The sequence below is a fragment of the Nematolebias whitei genome, chromosome 9, assembly GCF_014905685.2.
Source record: "Nematolebias whitei isolate Nwh7 chromosome 9, NemWhi1, whole genome shotgun sequence".
Taxonomy (NCBI): Eukaryota; Metazoa; Chordata; class Actinopteri; order Cyprinodontiformes; family Rivulidae; genus Nematolebias; species Nematolebias whitei.
Genome location: NC_056506.1, coordinates 5164247 through 5180198, shown reverse-complemented (window position 1 = coordinate 5180198; position 15952 = coordinate 5164247). Strand labels below are relative to the sequence as shown.

At 42.1% G+C, this 15952-nt stretch overlaps 1 protein-coding gene across 1 annotated transcript in view; it reads right to left on the bottom strand.

Annotated features, from left to right (window-relative positions):
- LOC119414857 (tissue factor) overlaps positions 1–15952 on the bottom strand; it is a 167440-nt gene that overhangs the window by 51290 nt on the left and 100198 nt on the right. Inside the window, exon 5 of the mRNA XM_037681978.1 lies at positions 9884–10062. Within this exon, the coding sequence (XP_037537906.1) occupies positions 9884–10062 (179 nt within the window). The remainder of the gene's footprint in view (positions 1–9883; positions 10063–15952) is intronic.

Below are 15952 nucleotides of genomic sequence, written 5' to 3'. Positions count from 1 at the left end.
TCAGCCTGCAGCCAACACTCAGCTTGCAGCCAGCACTCAGCCTGCAGCCAGCATTCAGCCTGCAGCTCGCACTCAGCCTGCAGCCAGCATTCAGCCTGCAGCCCGCACTCAGCCTGCAGCCCACATTCAGCCTGCAGCCCGCACTGAGTCTGCAGCAGCCAACCCAGAGTTTGCAGAAGCCAGCCCAGAGTCTGCAGCAGCCAGCCCAGAGTCTGCAGCAGCCAGCCCAGAGTTCGCAGCAGAGGACTCTGAACCTGCTCAGAACCCAGAAACAGCCGCAGAAGATTCAGAACCTGCAGTGGTACCTGAACCTGCAGCCGCTGTCGACCCGTCTGCTGAGCTCAGCGCTGCCAACCAGTCCGCTAGGTCCTCGCTCATGGTCCGTCTGAGGACTATTTCTCTGTTCCATCTGAGGTCTTTGCCCCTGGTACATTTGAGGTCTTTGCTCCTGACCCAACTGCAGAAGATCCTGACCCGACTGCAGAAGATCCTGACCCAACTGCAGAAGATACTGGCTCGCCTAAGGTTTTTGCCCTCAGCTCGCCTGAGGTTTTCGCCCCCGACTCACCTGAGGCCTTTGCCCCGGCTCACCTGAGGTCTTCACCCCAGGCTCACCTGAGGTCTTCGCACCTGGCTCGCCAGAGGTCTTCCTTCCTAGTACTCCTGAGGTCTTCGCTCCCAGTTCCACTCCTCATCCAGTTTCCAAGACCCACCCAGGCTCTAAGTCCCATCCAGTCCACCTGCCTGGTCCGCACCCGGCTCCATGGACGACTTGCCGGCCGCCCACCTCGTCTGCGGTGGCTTCATGGACGACTCGCCGGCTGCCCACTTGGTCTGCACCGGCTTCATGGACGACTCGCCGGCCGCCCACATGGTCTGCGCCGGCTTCATGGATGACTCGCCGGCTGCCCGCCTAATCTGCGCCAGCATAATGGACGGCCTTCCGGCCAGCTGCCTGACCTGCTCCAGCCTGATGGACGGCCTCCTGGCCGCCTGCTTGACCTGCTCCAGCCTGATGGCCGGCCGCCCGTCTTGCTACGTTCATATGGTTGCCCTCCTGGCCGCCCTCCTGACCGATTCCAATTTGATGGACAGCCTCCCGGCTGCCTGCCGGAGCCATGACCTTGTTAGGATGGTCACCTGACCACCCAGATTTTTTTGTGTACCTGTTTGTGTTTAGTTTGTTCACAGGTTTTGGTTTTGTCAGTTTGTTTTTGTCCTCATGTTTCAGTGGGCCCTCCATCCTTGCAGTTCCTCCTTCCGCCCACCCAAGTCTTTCTTTTTTTTTTGGGGGGGGGGGCTTTTTGGGGATGCCAGGGGGCATCCTTGAGGGGGGTATTGTAAGGATGGTGCCATCTGTGGGCCTTCCTTGTCTGTACTCCCTTGTGTGTCTCATAATTTAGCCAATTAATTTCACCCTTGTCTCGTGCCAGCTGTTTGTACTCACGTCTTGTCTTGTCTGTGTGTATAGTCTGTCGGTTAGTCTTGTTCGTTGTCGCGTCATCGTTAGTTATCGCCTTGTCCTGTCCTGAGTCTGTTTTGGTCCCATCCTGATTATCTCCCGTTGTAAGTTTATGCTGCCATGTCAGCTCTTTAATTTATTATTATTAAAGTTTTTTTTTTCCCTACCTGCTGAGTCTGAGTCCTTGCCTATACTACTGGGTTTGTTTCTGTCCTGATGGAAGGTGAAACGTTTCACCAGCCCAATAATATGTTAAGGACCACTCTGCCCAGTATGAAAAAAGTATACATGGACAGAGTTATGAGGAAGGCAAACAAGATTATAGCAGACAGTACACACCCCCTAAGATCTTCATTAGAGTTGCTTCCTTAGGGCAAAGGTACTGCCTTCCTTTATTTTCAAGAAATAGGACAAACTTTTCTTTCATATGTAGCGGGAAGGGTTATTAATGATTCAAAATTTGTTATGGATTTTGTTTTGAAGGGGCACCACTTTCAGCTCTGAGAGAAAATCTGAAGGTCTGAAAATCAATTCAGTTGTTATTGGTTAATTACCTCAAATTACCCTTTTTACACCGTGAGTTCTTTTACATGAATGATTCAGATGTCATAAATAAAACAAACACGTTTTAATACAATTTTGTGATGTTTATGTGACTATATATGATAAAATAACTGTTGGAATTTATTTCTGACATTTAAATGAAGGCTTTAATCACAACTGGAGTTTTATGGAAATTAACGTGACCGTTAAAAATGTTTGTTAGCAGGAATCGACAGATAAAATGGATTTATTCTAGGTGATTACTCAAACCAAAATTGAGATGAAATGTGAATCTTTGGAATTTTCAACAGGCAGATTAATTATGCAAATTTTACTAAAAGAAATAAGTTTTATCGTTCAATAGTTAAAATTTGGTCTGAAATTTAAGTAAAAATAATTACTGAACTGAGTTAATACTAAATTGGTTAAAATCTAAATTCTTGGACGTTTATGGCAAGCCCTTCTAACATAAAATTGAGTAGTCTGACTATCTGTAGTTACATTCCAGATATCTAAAATTGAATTTTGTCTAGGAACAATTACATTTTGACTAGTCCAAATGCTAATTTAAGATATCTGTATTTACATTCTGACTAGTCAGAATAACAATTCAAGATATCTTAAATGATGTCACCTGATTCATCATTTGAAGGGTCAAACATCCGTAATTACAATTCAAGATATCTCGAACGTAATTATGACTAGTCAGAATGACATTTTTAGATACCTTGAATTAAGAAATTACACGTAGGACCCGCGGCTGCTACTTAGCTGTTCAAACAGCTGCCTGCAGAATTTTGGGTGGCTGCAATAGCGCTAGCTGTTTCTGGACAACATTGTTAGAAAATGCCACAACTTCCTGTGGCTATAGTGTTAGCTGGATTTCCAGCCCCTGAGCCCTTGGCTTTCAGTAACTGTGGCCCCCTGAGCAATTTAATTGAATATCCCAGAGCTAGTCCAACAAGAGCAACAAAAATATATTGGTGACAGTCCAGTCTCGTGTAGGTTCCGTTCCACTCGTCTCGTGTATCACAGCTTGTGGGTGAATTTCTGCTCTTGTGTTACCTTGAACCATCCTTTAGTCTTTTAGTTGACTGAACACTGGGAAGCCTCAGCCTTGGCTGAATATTTAAGAATCAGTATTGCCTCCATTAGAATAGGTTTTTAAATTAGTGTTAATAAAATGTATATTGTAACACAGTCTCTTGCTTACTTGTAAACAAAACCAAGTGCCTTTTCTGTGTATAAATTATGTACTTGGGTGAAAGTCCTAAGGTGGTGTTGTAGTAAGTTTATAAAATAAAAAAAACATCCATACCCAAGCTTGTCACATGTATGTAAATTGTTCTAGTGTTACGTCATTACCGGTAGATAGTTTAATGTTTTGATTTATTTTAAACATTCTTCAATTAAAACACACGTGAGTATAAAAAAATTGTTAATCTAAAATATTCAACTGTAATGTTGGCTAGAGTGAACAGAGTGACTCATATTTCGAACTATAGTAAACCCCTTTAAACAGAATAGAGTGTTGAAACTTAGGACAGAATGTCCAGAGAAGGACAACACTCTTATTATGCAATGTCTATCAGAGCTAAATGTTCCAAGAAGTTAGCATGTATGACAGCTTAAAGGACCAATCAGAGGGTTACAGCAGATGGTTACACCCGAAGAGGCAATACCAGGCTAGAACAAGTTCGGACTTTTCTGAACTGGTTTGGACTTGTCTGGACTGAGCTATAAATGCAGCTCTCAGTCACAGTTCTGGGCTGAAGAGTTCTGGGAGTTGGAAGGACATAGGACAGTATTAGATCTGCTATTAGCTGCTGAAGAAGATTTGGGTAATCCGAAAAAGATTCCTACTGGGTCAAGATAGGAGCACTTTTTGTTTCAGCCCGGATTAAGGCCAAACCAAAACCTTCTTCAAATCAGGACAGCTTTTTGGGCGTGGAACACACTTTCTCAGGGCTCTGGGAAGGGGGTTTCACTTCCCTTCAATCAAATATTTATTCAGACAAAGGAGAACTATGGTAAGAGACACCCTGATTTACTGTTCTTTTACAAATTATGCAAAAAAATAGCGACAGTTCTATCAACCATTAAGGGAATCAGATTAATATTATCAACATTACGGGGTCCTTTGTTCATGAATGCCAACCAATGAACTAGGTTTTACAAAGACAAATAACAATAGATTGGAGGGATTTCTAATAAGTTGACTAGGGAGTTTTAGAGTTCTTGGAAGGGTTCTAACTGTTAGATATTTATCTATATATCTATAATATATTTATCTAGACTGGTCCTGGGGTTTTTTCATCTGCTCAGAGATGGAATAATAATGAAATTATGACCCGGTTATGCCTGAGTTATACTGGGCTAGCAACTCTAAAAAGAGTCTCCCAGGGATTTAATATCCGTCAAAGGAATAGCGTTTAATCCGCTTGCTACATCACGTAGAAAGGCTTTTGAAGTACCGTCTCATATTTCCGTACACATAAGTCTACGTAAGATCCATTGAGATCACACTTAGACAAGACCCTCATACACTGACAGGTTGAGCTCCCCTTCTGCGAAAGAGGAGTCTAGGGCCCTATAAATGAGTAATGACAGAGGATATCTGGGCTCCCAGTTTTGTGATCGTGTCACAGACCGGAAAGGCCAGTGCTATAAACTGTAACCTTTTCCTGCCTTGATTTTAATAGAATTGGTAAAACTGAATTCACGTTTCCTTGATTTATTGCTAATGTGAGTTGCCACTTCAGAGGAAGATTCGAGCCGGGGGAAGCGACGTGGGCTGGAGGTGGGTCCTAGATCCAAGAGGGGGCCTCTGGGTAACCGGTGGCCCGCAGCCAGCCCCTCGTCTAACATAACACCCACGTTAGGACTCTGGGCATCGACCATCTACATAATGGGTAGGCTTTCCTACATCGACCCATAAGAACTTTAAGGATTCATAACTCCCTATCTCAGCTAATCAGAACAAGGAAATCACTGCTTTGGTGGACTTCCAATCCTTTGGACATCAAAATCAATTAATAAGATCCTCTCTCAAGCAATGTATGGACTATATAACCAAATGTAATCATTGTTGAAATGTACATTGACGCTGTTCCCTTGCAAATCATTAATTAAAGCAAAGCATAAATTGTAAAAATCTGGAATATCATTTCACCGTAAGCTTGGTTCAATTCCAACACATGTAGGGAGGTTTTTAATGGTTAATCAGCTGTAAGTATTAAGAAAACATCCTAGAATCCTATTTCTGGATTCTAAAAAGAACCAGATCAGTAAGAATTGCCATTCTACAATGAAGATGAATGACAGTTAATGTGCGGAGAGCTTTTTTATATGTTAGCAGACTATCTTTCAAAGTTATATAAAATTCTTCAACATTAGTAGAGCGCCATTTTCTCTCCAGGTTTCTAGATGCCTGCTTTAAAGTATGTAGCTCAGAATTGAAGCAAGGAGTCAGTTTCCTTTGATTGATTACTTTCTTTTTCAGCTGAGCAATTTTATCAAGTGAAGTTTGCATTGAAGTTGTAAGACAATCAACTAGATGATCTAAGTCACTGTTCTCTGATGCAAGACAGAGGAAAACATTGATGGAAGAGATTGTTTAAATTTGGTTACAGCGTTTTCTGATAAGCACCTGCTAAGATGAAAGTTACTCTCACTGACTATGTAGTCATTCAATGTAAACTCAAAGGTTATTAAAAATGGTCAGACAGAATAGGATTTTGAGGAACTTTTACTAAGTCCTTAATCTCTATGCAATAGATGAGAAATAAGTAAATGGTAAATGGACTGTACTTATATAGCACCTTTCTATCTTATTTCAAGATACTCAAAGCTCTATATACTACAATCTGTGTCCTCATTTATCCATTCATACAGCACTCTACTAGATTATTAGACACTCTACAAAGCTAATTGAACAAATCATTCTAAAGAGACTAATCAGTGCTTTATCACATTCAAACACCAATGGGACACACATCGGAGGCTATGAGGGGTTCAGTGTCTTGCCCAGGGACAATTTGGCATGTGACTGCTGGTGGATATGAACCCCCAACTCTCGCATTGGAGGACAACTGCTCTAACTACTCAGCCACAGCTGCCCCACAAGTCAAGGGTGTGATGATAAGAATGAGTAGATTTGCGAATGTTTTGGATAAAACTAAATGACTCAATTAAATTATTAAATGCTATGCTTAATCTATCACTTTCAACATCTACATGAATATTGAAATCACCCATTATTATGACTTTATCAGTATTTAGTAGTAAGTCAGTTAAGAATTCTGACAATTTGGATAAAAACTGAGAGTAAACGCCTGGTGGACGATATATAACAACTAGTAAAAGTGTCTTTTCGGATTTCCATTTTGGATGAGAAACACTGAGGGACAGCGATTCAAAAGAATCATAACTAATAACTGGTTTGGCATTAATCAATAATCCTGACTGAAAAATAGAAGCTACTCCTCCACCTCGGCCAGTTGTTCTAGGAACATGAAAATTTTAATATTGAACAGGAGTGGATTAATTTAATACTAACAAAATCTTCATGTTGTAGCCAGGTTTCTGTTAGACCAACCAAATAAATCAATATGATGATCAGTTATCAGTTCACTAACTAACATGGATTTAGAGGAAATGGATCTGAAGTTCAATAATACACATTTAATGATTTTATGATTTTGCTCTGGTAAAATAACTGTGTTTATTTTAATAAGATTAGGGCTGCAACTAACGATTATTTCAATAATCGATTCATCGGACGATTATTTTTTCGATTAATCGATGAATCGGCAAAAAAAAAAAAAACGTTTTAATTTCCATCCCTTTATTCCAATATTGAACATTTGACTGACATAGCAATTCACATTAAAAACAGGTTGCTATTTGACTATTGTGTTAGTAAAATATTGAATAATAAAAAAATAAGTTAGTCAAATAGTTTAAAAAAATAAATGTACACAAAAATATATACAAATGTATCTTTATACCTGCACAGTATGTAGCTACTTTGTAAAATGTGTCATTGAGGGAAGAGTGTAACCTGGATTAAAAGTGTGGATTATTGTAACCTGGATTAAAAGTGTGGATTATTGTATTGAAGCCTTCGTCTTCAACCATCGACAGAGGCCTCATGTCAGTGACGATCATGTTCAGGATGTTTCAGTGAAGACAGCTGCTGCTGTGGTGTCCATAATGTCTGTCCATCATGAAGGCTTTTGTTGTTGTTGTTTTCTGGAATGAGACAGTAAATATGTTTTATAGCATAATTATTACAGCAACTCAAGAAATGCCTTGTTTCACTTACAGCATTAGGTTCAGGCAAAAGTAGCTAAAAGAGCAATTAAACCCACACACACACACACATATAAAATACTTAATTACACACATTTGAGTAGATGTAATAAATTACTTTAATTCCTGTTTAAATGCAATTCATCCTGCCATACCTGCAGTGTCTTCAGACTTTGCCAGCAAATTAAAAGTTGAAGCTTAATCATTAAATTATTATCTTTGTGTTAGATTTATTTTATAAATCACATTTAAACACTGCTTGTACCAATTAAATTAAATAAAAAGTAACGCACACGTTCTCTATCACCATCATTAATCAGATAAACAAACAAACAAACAGCTTCATCTTCCAGACAGACTGACGTTGCGTTTTCTCTCTTGAAACAGAACAATGTGTTAAATTGTAGAGACTCACCTGCAACACGAGTTGGGAGTGAGACAAGTTGTATCAGCTGCAGCTCCTTCCTCCTCCTCGTGACTCCGACATGTTTACGTTTCATCTCCGTGGTTCTCCCGTGTCGTGTCGGTGATTTTCAAAGCTGCATGCTTCTCATTTTTTATCTTTGTGAAGTTCTCCCACTCTTTGGAGGACTTGGGTCGAACAGTTTTCGCTGCGTTGGTCATTTGTAAAATTTACTTAAATTTCCTTTGAAAACAGCCTCTGCTTCCTCCTCCCCCCTCGCTCTGTTCAACTCGCGTTACAGTTTTTTTTTTTCTTCAAACTTTATCCAGTCAGTCAGCATTGACAATGAACTGCCCGTGAACAAAACGAAACAGCTCCGCAGCGCCGTGAAAGATGCATAATCGCGCGACACAACGAATCGATAACGAAATTCGTTGCCAACGCTTTTAATCATCGATTTTTATCGATTTTATCGATTCGTTGTTGCAGCCCTAGATAAGATTTTCATGGTTTATATTTTTAGAGCTGATTTTTGGTTTATTTAATTTGAGCAGTGGGCAAGTTGACACCGTTTCAATGGGGGTGTGGGTGGGTAACAGAGGAAAAGCAGCAGAGAGGTGTGGAGGACTACAATTCTGCTTCCTGGACTGGACCCTGGGTTGTCAATATTTTGGAGGATAAACAAAATTAGCCATATTTCTAGAAAGAAGAGTAGCTCAGTCCAAAGTGGGATGGATGCCATCTCCCAGCATCAGACCAGGTTTTCCCCAAAAAGAACTCCAGTTATCTATGTAGCCCACGTCGTTGTTAGACCACCTGGACACCCAGCGGTTAAACAATGACATATGGCTAAACATGTCATCGCTGGTCAGGTTGGGGAAGGGGCCAGAGAAAACTACGGAGTCCGACATGGTTTTAGTAAAGTCACCCACCAAAGCAACATTAATTTTAGTGACCTCCTATTGGCGGAACCGGGTGTCAGTACTGCCGACGTGAATAACAGTCTTACCGTATTTAGCCTTAGCCTTAGTAAGCAGTTTCAGATAAGATTCAATGTATTTCGCTCTGGCCCCTGGAATGCATTTAACTATGGCCGATGGAGTCCCTAAAGCCACGTTTTGGACTATGGAGCTGCCATTAATCAGGGTCTGCTTCTCAGCGGGTGTGTCACTGAGCGAGGAAAATTGATTAGAAACGTGAAAGGGTTGATGGTGAAATGGGGGCTTAGCCTTAGCACTATGCTTTCTCCGGACCGTCACCCAGCTGGCCTGGAGTCCCGGCTGCTCGGGGTCTGCTGGATGACTGCTAACGGGAGCTGGTCTCTGTGGTTCCGTGCTGTCTAAGGGGACCTGGCTAGCTACTGGTTTTTCTACAGCGTGGAGCCGAGCTTCCAGTTCAGACAGCTTTTCGTCCAAAGCTACCATAAGACTACATTTGTTACAAGTATCATTACCATTAAAGGAGGCAGAGGAATAACTAAAAATCTGACACATGGAGCAAATGAAAACAGAGGAAGCAGGGAGAGTAGCAGCAGCCATGCTAAGCTAACACTTGCTAGAGCAAGCATATCGCAATACACCAATAAAAACTGATTAGTGTTGAAATATAAAAGGTGTTTCAAGCACCATCCAACAGTAGAATAACAACTGTACTAAGGGTGTTTGTGAACTAGAATGAAAAAATGTGCAAAAGACAGATAAATCTGGAAAACAAAAGACAACTCGATCAAACAATTCTCTCGAGCTACCAACAGACAAACAGGAAGTGACACAAAACGGCTCACCACGAACATGTAACATTACCAGCTTACACCAAAGAAATATGGAGGAGTCTGAGACTTCCTCAAATGACTTGGGGGCTGACTCTTTTTCATGTCTGTTTTCTGACTGAGTTCCTTTGCAAAGAGAAAATAAACTTAAAGACAAGGATTGTTTCCTCTCTCTTTTTTTAGAGTCAGAATAGATTAATTACCAACAACCTTCTGTCTCCTCAGTCATTTTTCTTGTCCTTGCAACAGTTGAATTCAAACATCATCAGTTATAGATGTTCATCTAATAATAACTTTTGAGAGTGTCATTTAAATCCATCTCCTGGTTCATACGATAATAATAAACACACACGGACACTAGCATTCACATTTATGTTTACAGAGAATATGCCACCTCTCTTGTGCTTCCAGGCTTATAGTAGATGATCTTGTACTTGAGATCCTTTTTGAGGACATCTCTGATGGTGAGCTGCTTCCCATGTTGATGGATGGAAGTCACAGGATCTGTGATGTTGATAGTCACTGTGGTTTCATTCACTTCCACCAAGGAGAACTTCACAGCACTGATGTTACCTGCAGAGATCCCTCAGTATTACTGATGAGTACTCTATTCAATATGCTTCTTCAAACTGCCTGAAATTGGGACATCTAATATTCATGCTTTTGTTTTATACAGACAGAGATCTCACAGCTTCTACCCCAAAGCTGTTAGACTCATAACCTCCTGAGACCCAGCAATTCATTTTTGTGCGCTGTAGTACACATTTTTGTTTTGCTTATATCTCTAAAACTACATATGCTACCATGCAAAGTCCTGATGTTTCTTTTAGAGGACAATTGTAGCTTTAAAATGGTGTCACATACTGTAATTATGGTTTGGAAGATATGTAGAGAGAGGCTCAGAAGCAGTTTCACAGACAAGACAGAGCTGCAAAGCAAAGCGGAGAGGGAGAGGAGGAGAAAAGCATTTGACTTCGGCAAGAGCAAGTGGTGAACAACCAGTCACTCTCACTCACGCCTAGAGACAATTTAGAGATATCAATCAACCTAACATGCATGTTTTTGATCTGTGGGAGGAAACCGGATTACCTGGAGAAAATCCGCACATGCAGAAAGAGAACATGCAAACTCCACCCAAAAAGGTCACGGGCTGGGATTTGAACCATCATCCCTCTCGCTGAAAGGCATCTGTAAGGATGGCGCCCTCTAGTGGGCCTTCCCTGTCTGTACTCCCTAGTGTGTCTCATTATTCTTGATTAGTTTCACCTTTATCTGTTCCCAGCTGTTTGTAATCACGTCCTGTCTTGTTTGTGTATTTAAACCTGTCTGTAAGTCTTGTCCTTTGTTGCGTCATCGTTGGGTCTACCCCGTCTTGTCCTGCCAGTCTGAGTGTTACCCAGTCCTGACATGATCTGTGTCCCCAGTTTGTAAGTTTACTGCCATGTCAGCCATTTAATTTATTGTCATGAAACTTATTTATTTTTGTGATTTTGAGTCCAAGTCCCTATCTGCACTACTGGGTTCGTTCCTGCCCGAAAAATCCTGACAGAATGATTCGACCATACTAGAGTCCAGCAAACAGGGTTCTCCTCAGAATCTTTTTTTTAAACTCACCTGTCTGAACAAGCCACAGATGGGGTACCCGTGGTCCATTGTGGCGAGTTATGGACAGGACCCGTCCGGACTCAAGATTGCTGCAGTCAGGCAGTAGAGATCCTACCCTCCCCTCTTCTGGCGTTAGAGGAGGAAAAAGAGAGGGTACAGTTCCAGGTAGACCACCTGACATCTGTGTCTAGTTCACTAGCATCACTCGTCATCTCTGGATGGACAGCCGAGGAGGACGAGGACAATCCTTGTCTCGTACCTGCCCTCGATCCTCACCGCCACCGTAGGAGTGGCAGAAAGCATAACCAGAAGCAGCCCACAGTGCCCGTCCCAGTATCATTGAGGGATCCGACTCGACTCGGTGGAGTGGTGTCCTAGAACCAGTCCCAGTGTCTCCATAGAGGCGCGTTCCGTTGTCTCACCTCCCAGGGTTCCGGTGAGGGCAAAACTCGACACCTCACCCCCGCATGGAGCCACTCCCACTCTTGCACATTGTGGACTTTGTCTGGATCAGTGGCCACGCCTTGTTCTGACACAATGTGTCCCAGGTAAGCCACATGATGCCAGAAAAGGAAACCCTTGGTAGGCTTTAACTTCAAGTTGGCCTGATGGAGTCAGTCAAAAATGTGGTGGAGCCATAGCAGCATTTCAGATACGTCCTGGGCTGGCAGAATGATGTAATTGAGGTACACCAAACACGTTTCCCATTATAGCCTGGCTAGTACATGGTCCATAAGGCATTGGAATGTTGCAGGTGCGTTGTACAACCCAAACAGCATGACGTTCCACTCAAACAGTCAACTTCTGGTACAGAAGGCTGCAAACCGGCATGCTCGGGTGTAAGCTCCACTTGCTAGTACCCTGAGGCAAGGTCGAGCATGCTAAACCACTTAGCAGATGATAAGGTGTCGACTGTATCTTGAATGTGGGAAAGAGGATAAGTATCTTTAATAGTACAGTCATTAAGAGCTCTATAATCTATGCAAAGGCGATATGTACCATCCTTTTTGCGGACCATGACAATAGGTGATGCCCAGCTGCTGTGACTGCAATGGGCCAGGCCATCACAAAGACTCTGTTCGATCTGCTTCTCAGCATTGTGTTGTTTTTCTGCAGCCATTTGACATAGTGGTATTTTGACTGGGGCTTCAGGATGGGTATTTATATCATGTTTGACTAAACTGGTGCGACCAAGGTCATTAGGTCCAGAAGAAAACATGCTGCTGTAGTTTCAATTCATCTCCCCCAGATGACACTTTTGTTCTTCTGTAAGGTTGAAGGAGCTTTGGATGTAGAGTTCGTGCAAATGTGGTGGAACAAAGGGAGGAACTGAAAGTTGTGACTTGTTTTGGGTGGCAGCAGATGGCGGCAGGGCTTTAACAGGGTGGATAAATCCCGTTACAGCTCCCCTCTTTACTGTCACTGCATGCCGCCTTCTGTAAGGAATATTGTGTATCCCTGTTTGTATCAGAGTGGTAACATTACTTGCAGCTTGTTTTATAGCCTCATAGCGACAAGCAATTTTGTAAGCTTGGGCTAGGATATGAGGCTGTTGCTCCAGCAACTTTTGTACAATCTCAGCATTTCCCACAGCATTGGTAAAAACTTCCACACCTATAGCATCTTGCTTAAGTTTCTGTACGGTTTCTGTCCGGTTGCCATAGGCCACTGCTATTTTACCATAGATGTCATCCCTTAAGGTATGAAGGGACTCACCCAAAGTGCAGACCCATTGCCTCAGTTCAATAGCCACAGTAGCTGCATAATATGAAGATGGGCCATAAGCAATTTCCATCTCCTCCACTAGGCGGCGGTAATCCCAATGTGAAGACTGTGGGTTTCGATGAACAATGGCCTCTGCAGACTCCACTAAACAGAACTTTAGTTAAATATTTTTTGTGCTGTCTGACCAATAGTTTGCCTCAAAGCAGCTTTCAAACTGGTGTAGAAACTCCTTCCAAGAAATATCCCGATGCATGCTCAATAATCCAGGTAGGAAAATCAAAAAAGTTCAATCTGGTCATCTGGACATTCAAAAAAAAAAAAGGCAAAAAAAAAATGTAGAAACGTTTCGTCTCTCATCCGAAAGACTTCCTCAGTCTGAGGCGCTGTATTCAGCTCAGACTGGTTCATCCCAAAGATCCAGTCCCCCATCACAAACAGATTAATATTGTGTATGTTGTTCAATGTCAGGAGGGCTGTGATCAGTCTTACTCCGGGTTCAACTGTCCCCCTCTTACAATGCTGTGATTGCTAGTATCACTCAACCCCCTGTGAATAGTAAACAGCCATCAGTGTGCTAATGATCCATTGTTAGGCTGATGGTCCTTCTTGATCATGTGAGCTGCTGGTTTTGGTTGTCAGCAGCAAAACTGGTTGATCCACTCTGAGAAGGTGCTATTTAAGAGACTGAGCTGAATACAGCACCTCAGACTGAGGAAGTCTTTCGGATGAGAGACGAAATGTTTCTCCATTTTTTTTGCTTATTTATTTTTTATTTTTTTGAATGTCCAGAGGACCAGATCAAACTTGTTTTGATCCTTCCAAGAAGTTGTGCCATCATACTGCTCAGGGCGTAGGATAGGGACTTTTTCTCGCATGTCGCCTTCCTCTTCGCTGTCAGATGCCACCTGGCGATGATCATAGCCATAGGTTGTCTTTGAATGGGTTAAAAGAAAGTAAGTAAGTAAACTTTATTTATATAGCACTTTTCATAGATACAATCACAAAGTGCTTTACAAAAATACAAAATGCAGATTTAAAATAAAAACAAAAACAATAACAGCTGATTAATAAAAACAGCATGAACAGCTGATAAAAACAGTAGATAAAAAATTTAAGCTTGTCTGAATAAAAGCGTCTTAAGCTGTTTTTTAAAGGAATCAATGGAGATGGCCACACAAAAAGACAGGGGCAGGGCATTTCACAATCTGGGGGCTATGGCCTGACAGGAAAGGTCACCCCAAGTTTTAAACCGAGTCTTATAAACCTTTAGGAGGTTCAGCGCTGAAGACTGAAGGGTGTGGGCTGGAGAATAAGGGATCAATATTTCAGTGATGTACTGGGGTGCCTGTCCATTTAAAGCTCTAAAAGTTAAGACCAAAATTTTAAAATTAATTCTAAATTCAACAGGAAGCCAATGAAGAGAAGATAAAACTGGTGTAATGTGAGACCTTCTATTAGCTCCTGTTAAAAGCCTCGTAGCAACGTTCTGACCAAATGGAGACGAGCAAAGGCAGATTTGTTGAAACAAGTAAAAAGTGAATTACAATAATCTAAATGAGAAGAGATAAAAACATGAATAATCATCTCCAGATCAGATATGGATAACATTGCCCTCAATTTAGAAATATGTTTTTGATGATAACAGCAGTTTTTTTACTAGAAGCTTTGAATGTTTTTCCAATGACATTGACTGGTCAAACAGAACACCAAGGTTTCTGAGGCTGAGAAGAGGAGCCCAGAGAACTGAGGTGTTGCTTGATCCAAGGAACTTTCTGTTCAGGAGCAATGATCAGGGTTACAGTCTTGTTAGAATTTTACTGTAGGCAGTTGTTAGCTAGTCATGCCTTAATATGGGAAACAACAGTTTACTAATTCAGCTAACGTGTAATTCTGAGTCATAGAAGGAACAGTACAGTTGAATGTCATCAGCATAGCAATGACAAGACACATTTCTGAAGCTACTGATAATCTTTCCAATGGGGCTGATGTATAGAAGGAACAGAATAAGACCTAAGACTGAACACTGAGGAACACCATATAGTAATGGAGTGGTCTTAGACTGTATGTTATTCACAAACATTGGAAAGGTTCTGTTGCTCAGATGAGGAAAACCACTTAAGAACAGTTCCAGAAATTCCTAACTCATGTTGCAGTCGATGTATCAGAATTTTGTGGTCGACTGTGTCAAAAGCTGATGACAGATCCAATAAAACTTGGAAGAGGCAGAATGGGACTTATTTGGTGAGGGTAATGATAAGGCAGTGGTGTGTTGTGGACAAAATCTCCAAACTGGGCTTAGGTGAAAGGGTTTGTGCTTGGATGCTGCAGGTTTGGCGACATAACCCCTGTACCTTCATTGAAAGGGTTCGTACTAGCAACCCGGCATGGTGCTGTTGCGTCACGTATTGCTTCCCACTGCATATCCACGGGCTCATTGTTGTGTACAAATGTTTTGTAGCTTTCATAGCTCTGTTTTTCTGTCTCTTCCTTAACCACAGTCGTTCCCCCAGCATCCTCATAAGCATTTGTCAATGGTATGAATGTATGAATGGACTCTGTTGGGGGGGGGGGGGGGGCAGCACAGGGGAGCTCTTTCTGTTCCAAGGCTGAAGTAATTCAGGACTTCAAGGTTAACTCCGGTTGTGGTTCACAGCAGTGTAGTGCAGCGAAGAAAGAGACAGTTGAAGGTTTCTGGGGAAGCTGTAGCAGTTATTATCCACTCTGTCACATACAAGTGACTCTTACTCATAACTTCACCAAATTGCCCAATATTTTCTCTAAAAGAACTCCATTTTAGACTACTCCTTGTTCTGCCCCGTTATCGCTCTCTATATAGAAACAACACGCTTGCCCTCTGCTGGCGTAGCGGTGTTAGTGCAACACCATCCTCACCTCTTCCATCAGCATGTGTTACGCTGCTTCCACTGCCAAGGACAGAGACAAGGAGCAGCATATTTTCAGGACCTCTGAGAAGGTGATTGGATGCAATTTGCCAACACTGCAGGACCTGTACGCCATCAGAACTCTGAGGCGTGCAGGAAAGCTTGTAGATGACCCCTCCCACCCTGTTTATCCTCTGTTCCAACTGCTCCCCTTTAGCAGGAGGCTGCTGTCCATGAGGATCAGAATCTCT